The sequence below is a fragment of the Myotis yumanensis genome, unplaced genomic scaffold, assembly GCF_028538775.1.
Source record: "Myotis yumanensis isolate MYYU_CA2020_CCGP unplaced genomic scaffold, mMyoYum1.0.hap1 SCAF_3, whole genome shotgun sequence".
NCBI lineage: Eukaryota > Metazoa > Chordata > Mammalia > Chiroptera > Vespertilionidae > Myotis > Myotis yumanensis.
This window is the reverse complement of record NW_027223754.1, coordinates 82,640,637-82,649,209: the sequence shown is the minus strand read 5'-3', so window position 1 is coordinate 82,649,209 and position 8,573 is coordinate 82,640,637. Positions and strand designations below refer to the sequence as shown.

Here is an 8,573-nt window from a genome sequence, read left to right as displayed (position 1 = left end):
TATAAACATACTGCTGCAAAAAGGGCTCAGATGTTTACTCTTAAACTTTTTGCACAAGAACCCCAAAGGCATATTCATCCTTGGATATGTGACTCCTCTCCATCTGTCCACTTTCAAAAATCTGAAGTATTTCATCAAGCCCTGTCCCTCACCCTCCTCTCTATCCCAGCTAGGACACAGATCAGAAATAATCCCAATGTGCAAAATTGTTCAAATTTTGGAATTGCAGTCAAAGTAATCTTGCTAACCTTTTCTCAGAATTTTTAAATTGTTCTATTGACTGGGATGCACTCACACCCAAGCCATTGTTTGTTATAATTTCTTGGCATTTCGAAACATTCCTGAAAAACTAGAAAAATCATTCCCTCATTTCTAAGGCTTAAAATACTTAAGGAAGTCAAATTCCATTTGTAATAAATTAACAGCATCTAACTTTTAAGTGCTTTATGCTTCATGGCATAATAGAGGTATGATCCCTATGTTCTATGGAAGGAGTGTTCAACCCACACCAGAATTATTTCATAACACACTCATAGAGAAGTCAACCAAAATATTCTAGTTCAAGCATGTCAAACTCAAAGGCTAACACAGGCCAGATAAACAAGATTTAAGTTTATGTGGGCCGTAAAAAAACAAAAGCTTCAATTTTCATAGAAACATAGGTTTATTTCGAAAAAGACATGTTGAATACAAAGGGCTGAAATAAATGAGTAATTGTTAACATAAAATAATTGAATATTTTAATAAAAATTATTTTTTCTTAAACATTAACTTACCAGACACTGAATAACTGCACAAAGTAATAAGCGTAACACAAATAAACCTATTTTTCTTGTTCTCCAAAAGCAAAATATTTCCTGTTGTGCACACCAAACAAGTCAGTCCAAGACTAATGATGTGGCAATCAGCTGCTAAAATATTCGCTGCTAGTATTAGTGGAGAGAAATGGTGCGCCTGCGTGTAAGGCACATAAGGGAAATGAATGCAACATGATTATAGTAATCAGTCATTAGCGGATGTTGTAGTTCGTTATTAATAATTACATATAACAGGATATTGTAAAAATTAAGTTACAAAATTTTTATTAAAACGTTTCTTACATACCGTTATATTGGTGGGCCGCATGCGGCCTGGGAGTTTGACATGCTTGATCTACTTTGTACTAAAATCCAAATCTGATTAGACAAAGAACCTTTCAAGTCATGGTGTCAGAATCCAGAAGCACCTAAATAAGTAGTTAGAATCCAGTGTCCAATTAAAAATATTCTTGCCCTAGCCAGGTGGCTCAGTTGTTTAGGACATGTTCCGTACACCAAAAGGTTGGGGATTCGATCCCCGGTTCTCTCACATCGATGTTTCTCTCTCTCTCTCTCTCTTTTCTCTTTCTCTTTCCCTCTCTCTCTCTCTCTCTCTCTCTCTCTCTCTCTCTCTTTCTCTCATCAATAAACATGTCCTCAGGTGAGGACTTAAATATATATATTCATTCCTAACTTCTCTTGTTCTGGAAAACCATGTTAGAAGCACTGAGATTGTTTGATGTGTCTTCTATTACAGCAGTTCCACTTGTATGCCCTTGTTTTAGTTCAGTACAGAGTAGTTAATAAGATATTATACAATGAAACCGAGGCCAGGCATTTCGTAAGTTTATTGGAGAATGCTTAGGTGGAAGGGGAAAAATCACAGACTTAATCAACTGATGAAAGATAAAAGAACAACTGAGAATTATTACAGAAGTAATTTTTGAAATGTTTATTTTGAACCACTGCTGAAACAAAATTTTAGTGCATCCTAAAGTTCATATTTCGGTAAATGAACATATTAAATTACTGAAAAGCAAAAAGAAGTTACTGTTATACAATACAAAGTCTTAATATAGTAATTCAGCACAGTCAAATAAACAACTACAATTATTTAAAGCTGCTTTTGCTATATATCTGATATATTAAATAAGAATGTGAATTACTTTTAACACTGCACAAGTAATCGAAGATAGCAAATCCAGCAATATTAAACCTGATATTAAATAGTATTCAAACATTACAACAAAAATAAAACAATGAACTTCTACAACTACAATTCTACCCTTGTGAAAGGAATGTACATGGATGGTAAAAAAAATAAATAAATAAAGTGACAAGAGTGACTAACACTGTATCTGCTTCTTCAGAGCAGAAATAGAGAGTAACTGCATACAGGGTCTTTTGCTACAAATGAGAAAAAATGTATTTCACTTTAGTACAATTTTGTAATTCCCACTGAAGCTCTAACTCTTTTGTGCTGGTGACAGGTGGATAGGGTTTTAAATGAAAGTATTTTCCCTACAGTTTGAGTATGGATGTGTCATTTTTTAAAAATTTGTTGGAAAGTTTCCATTGAAAAATATAAAATTTAAGCAATATACTGATGGGAAATTGATAACATTAATTGTGGAAGAATAGTATTAGCTAAATAATTAACTAAGAAAACATCTGGGTCTGGACTCTGATGATGACTCAAGTTTGCCTCTGGGGAATGTGCACTAATGCCAAAGTCACTGGGTAAACCACCTTTCATTTCATAAAGGGTGCGTTTAGTAAGTAATTAAACTCTCTTATCAATAACATAAACCACTTATTTAAGCATAATGAAAGTATTATGAATTTAATTAATTCATATCAAATATCTGAAAGGGTAAGTGAAACATTTTTCAAAGTATAAAGATGTCAGTCATCACATATATTCACTGAGTGAATACTTTCAAAGGTTTTATTCCATTAAATTGTATCAAAGCATCCAATAGACATTGTAATTTTCTTCTGTGATTTATAATGAATCATTTCTTTTGTATAAATCTGTACATATTTTCAAAATCAACATTAATACCTAAAAATTTAAACTTATCTTGAGAAAAGAAGACTATGAAAGACTTGCCACATTTCAGTCTAAAATAATGTTCTAAAAACCCCTTATCAGAGGCCTCATTCACTTTCTACAGATCCTTCAATGGCTCTAAATGTGATAAAGAAAATTCAACTCAATGCACATCACAATTTTAACAGTTCTGAATAAGATATTTCGTAAGAGCAAAAATCTACAGAATGGCATTAATACAACATTATAATATAAATATGTCAAGTAGATTTGTATTAAAATAAGACAGAGCTGTCTTCAAAAAACAGCTGTTCTGAAGACTGAGCAACCAAAGGGATCTAGAATGTCTTTGGAAAATTCACAAAGTGCCTTCAAAGAAAGTAAATTTAGACTGTACTTGATAAAAATACTGCTCTAAACACAAATGTTTTCTAAGTAAGGAGGCTTCTTTTCACATCTGCCAATACTTCACATTTTCTCTATGTCCCTGCACTGAACTGATACAAGTGTGGACTTCTCTATGATTATTACTAGGCATGCCAATACCTAATGACTGGGCTGACATAAGTGGAGGCTAACTGAGAGAACTCGGAAAACAGCACAGCTCCATGAAACTGCAAAGGAGAAAAGGAGCCGAGGAAAATCTTACCTCAAAATGACTATTACCACAAGAAATAAACATAAACATTTTCAAGCACATTTTACAAAATATATTCTCACTTTAGGTTAAAAGAAATTGAGAACTCAGTTTGCTGTTAATCAAACCCATACATATACTGAAGTTTCTAAACACAATGACAGTTACACATTTGTAAAAATTCAATCCAAACTTAATAATCAGTTAACAAGTGTTATAATTAACAACAAAGCTCCTAACATTTAAAAAACCCAGTCCAGTGCTGCTGTATCTCAAGTTTGAAGAAGCTAAAGGCAGAAACAATTCTGGCAATATACATTTCCTGCATTTCTCCACCTTAAAAAATACTTAAAGAACTTGAGGAAAATTTATTTTCAAGGCCTGCTCTTTATCTTAAATTGAGAAAAACCAAAGCTTGCAATATAACCTCAAAATATTTAAATAGCTCTTGGCATTTTCTTAAAAAGCAAATTTGACTTTCATTATAAAATACATTTCTCTACCATAATTATTAATTCAAATTAACGTAAGTACCCCTATTCCTTGTCCCATGGCAGGTGCTATGGCTTCTACACTATGTGCAGCTTCCAAAAAAAGTCAGTGCTCAGGGGAAAAAAACAAAATGAATTAAAGCAAAACCAAAGCCCCCAGAAAAAAGTGATTTACTCTAGAATGCAAAATCCAATCGTGGAAGAACCAAAAAATTCACACATGCACACTTTCCAATACAAAACCAAGACACAATCTTGGTCCTCTAGTCAAATCAACTTGCAGTTTCTAAAGCTAAAGCAGTAGGAAATGTAGAGCCCAAAAGGATCATGTCAGAGGTCTTTACAAAATAGTGCAGATAGATTTTATCACAGGAGGATCCTTATTTTCCCCTAGAAAAAACTTATCCTTGCTCAAGAGGAGAGGTTTTCAAAAATGCATTTCCCTATTAACATTAATTTTTAAAATTTCAACATGTTTTTCAACTTTATTTTAATTTATAGAATAAGTTGGGGACCCCAAATAGCCAAAAAAAGAAATAAAATTTTTTGCTGCACAATCTTTACAGACATTTTAAAGCACCTTTTTAATATCAATAGTGAATTTCTAACCAAGAAAATATTAAAAGAGGGCACAAACCACTAGCAAGGTTAAAGTACTCCTTTACACACACTCACACACACACACACTCACTTTCCTGCCAGAACGATTGGAAATAATGTACTTTGATGAAAGGCTGAGAAAAGTATCATTTACAGTATTAACAGAAACCTAAAATATTAATGTTCCTAAGGAATTAAATAGTTTGAGGGATTCAAAAACTTACCAATAGCTGAGCTTTGAAAATAAAATTGACTTTTAAAAATGAGTCCAAAACTACCAGAAAAAAATCAGCTCCAATGCTATTTTTTTATGTCAAATTAGTAATTAATAGGATACCACTTGTTTACAAAGGAGCAAATTCTAACTCTTTATCCCTGGCACCTATCCTTAGCTACCTCAGTGCAGTTTTTAGCAGCACAATTTGGATGTAAAAAGAATGACATCAATGCCCCTGAAAACCTCATGGTTAGACCTTCCTTCAAATACATTCTTAGGGTTTTAACATATTACACATGTGTATAGAAGAATGAAGATAATATTTGACAGAGATTACAAAAGTATGAACTATATACAGTATGTGATGACACAGGAGCTTAAAAAGCTGTATTTACTTTCCCCCAATTTACTTTAAATGTTAATATTCACTATTCAAATTTTTTCCTATGCGTCTTTATCTGTTTCTTCCTCTCCTAAAACAAATAACAAACATACACTGGTTTGGAATTTCTTCTATGCGTTTTCCAAGAGCCAATCATACAGTGACTTGCATTTCTCCTCACTGGAAGTCTTTTCCACCACCTCATAGTAGTTAAGCACAGCCTGCAGGAGGTCTCCCACTTTCCATCCTTTTTCTTGTAATTGTTTCGAAAGCTAATAAGACAGAAAGATATGTCAAACATTAACCAAAAATAATTTTATAACAATAAAGTTTTCATTTTTATTAACATCAGCGAAATCTAAGAATCTTGTTTGTAATAAAATACTGTTTCCCAGTTATAACAAAGTTTTCTTCCTAACCACCACTTTACACAAATTAAACATTTTCCTTTCCTGCCCTTTATAAACACATCTCCTCCACAGAATGACACTTTGGCATTGCTGGAGACAGAACTCCAATAACCACACCAAGCAAATATCCTGTGTGGGAGTAGAGAGCTACATTTCTACAGGAAATTCTTAACCTAACTAAATACATCTGCTACACTCTCAAGTAGAAACATAAAATAGTAAAGGCAATGTCAAGCTTAATAAAAGGATGTGGATTTTCCTTCTACAACATATAGTGTGGTGTATGTTTTTGGAATACACACTCTAGCCTCAAAGGAAACATGGTTTTCTAAGTTAAGAAATGTTAATGTTTTAAAAAAAAACAACACAAAAAGTAAAATACTGTGGTCATCATTTCACAATACAGTATATATGACGTTGTATACCTGAAACTAATATAATATTATATAACAATTATACCTCAATAAAAAAAAAAGTAAATAGTTCTGGCCTGTTGGCTCTGTTAATTAGAGTGTCATTATGCACACCAAAAGGTTTAGGGTTCAATTCCCGGTCAGGATGCATATGGAGGCACCCAATGATGTTTCTCCCTCTCTTTCATTCTCTCTCTTCCCCTTGCTCTCTTGATTAAAATCAATAAACATATCTTCTAGTGAGGATTTTTAAAAAGTTAATAAATACAGGTTTAAATAAATCTCTATCGTCACCAATCAGAACATCTTCACTCATTTTTTTTTCTATTTAGTTCTGTAAAAACTAATTTTTGTAATGTAAATATGCTTAGCCTTTTAAAAAATAGCTTTTGAATATACCTCAATAAAAATATAATTCACATACAATTCACTCTTTTAAAAGTGTACCTGTTGATGGTTTTTAGTATTATTCGCTGAGTTGAATGCAACCATCACCACAACCAATATCAGAACATTTTATCACACCACAAGGAAAGCCCTACACATTAGTAATCACTTCCAATTTCTTCCAATCCCCTCAACTCTAGAGAATCACTAATCTACTTTGTGTCTCTATTTGTCTATTTTGGCCATTTATAAATTATTCTTATTTATAAATTATTATTTATATCACATGATCTATTATGACCAGCTTCTTTCACTTAGCACAATAATTTCAAGGTTCCTCCATGGTATAGCATGTACCTACTTCATTCCTTTTTATTGATGGATTATGTTCCATTGCATGAATATGCCATATTTTATTTATCCATTCATTAGTTAATAGACACTAAAGATGTTTCCACTGTTAATCTATTATGAATAATGTTGCAATGTACAACATTCATATACTTAGGAGTGGAATTGCTGCGTTATATAATAATGCTATGTTTAACTTTTTTTTTTTTGCTATGTTTAACTTTTTGAGGAACTGGCAGAATATTTTCTGACAAGGCAGAATATAGGGACAAGGTCCCCTAACTCAAGCGCTATCACACTCAGCTCTGCTGCTGGCCTTTCTAAGCCCTGTTTATCTAAGACTAAATGACTTGAAAATGTTTGCTCCCTGAGGTCATTTCTAACACTTTTCCTACCCATTCTTTCTTCTTGACAGTTTATTTCCTGAGCATCACTTTCTGTCTTATTTCTCCCTTTGCCCAAAAACAGAGACCTAAACTGAAAAAAAAAAAAAAAAAACCCCACCAAAATATCTAAGTAAAAACAAACAACAACAACAACAAAAACCCACTATTTTTTCATAATATCTTTTTCACACACTTCTTCCAACAATACTTTTGTAAATTCTGAACCAGGAATCACGAGAAACTGGGCAGTTCCTTTTTTGTTATTATTGAGCAATTTACATTGGTTATTCATTAGACTATTCTATACCTTACAATTAAATTAAACCAAAGTTCTGATAAGAAACATTCTGAGCCAAAATTGTTAAGAATCTAAACTGGAAAAAAAAATGTTTAATGAAAATACAGTTTTTTATTGCAATAACAGACCATTATATTTCTTTAGCAAATATGCTCATTATTTTTTGGATACTTGAGATAAAAGAACTGTGGTAATGATTCCCAAATGCTGGTTTGTGCAGTAAACTGAAAATCTTGACTAACAAGGTGCTTGGTATACAGTACGTTCTCAATAAAAATATCCTATTAGTGCATCAAATCTGAATGTTTTATTAGAACCTTATTAAACAGGTCCATTGTCCCTTATTAGAACTTAAACTTCTACTGATTTTTGATTTTGCTAGCTCCTTACACTAATGAAACTCAATTAACAGAGAAAGAGACAAACGAAGTACTAGGCACAATTATAAATCAATTTAATACAAAGAAAAACTCAATCTTTTCATAGAAACACCTGAAATGTTTATTAATGGCACCTAACTTCGAGAACTTAGGATGTACCAGGCACTAGATTAAGCATTTTTTACAGTATTATATTGAATCTTCACAAACCTCTGTAAATTCTATACTCACTTCCAAATTGGTGAACTTGCCCAAGGTTACACCGCTAGAGAGTAACAGGGCTGATATATGAGCCCAACTATCAGACTCTATTGCCTACACATTTAATCACTCTACTATCGATGAGTTATCTTATTAGATCAACCAGTTGACACAGAACATCATGTACTAAATATATCTTCACAACCACCCTATAAGGCAGATACTTACTTGTATAAACTCTTTCTTTGCAGAGTCATGAAAAGAAAGTTCTGCAACTTCAGCCTCAGAGGCCACGAGCCACTGAAGAATAATCCTTAGTTGAGGGTCTACTGTGCATGGCTCCATGTCAATATTCGTTATTAGCAGCGTCTTTTCATCTTGCCCCAAACCTAGTATTTAAATTTAAACAATATGAAGTGAAATGCATCAATTCAACTCTCAATACTCTGGTTTCCAAGGATATGTAAATATTTGCCACGTCTTAAGATTCCAATGAATGCTTGGAAAAATTCATCCTTTTTTAACCACACCAAAACATCAATTAAAATGTTTTTTTGAAAGGGCAAAATA

General features: G+C 32.7%; 1 protein-coding gene across 2 annotated transcripts in view; it reads right to left on the bottom strand.

The window, feature by feature from the left end:
- Positions 1-1,626: 1,626 nt before the first annotated feature.
- Positions 1,627-8,573, bottom strand: part of DGKH (diacylglycerol kinase eta) — a 293,480-nt gene continuing 286,533 nt past the window's right edge. For both annotated transcript variants that reach the window (XM_070409012.1, XM_070409013.1), the window contains 2 exons: positions 8,232-8,392; positions 1,627-5,449 (listed from right to left, as the gene is read on the bottom strand). In XM_070409012.1, the coding sequence (XP_070265113.1) occupies positions 5,309-5,449; positions 8,232-8,392 (302 nt within the window). In that variant the 3' untranslated portion in view covers positions 1,627-5,308. The remainder of the gene's footprint in view (positions 5,450-8,231; positions 8,393-8,573) is intronic.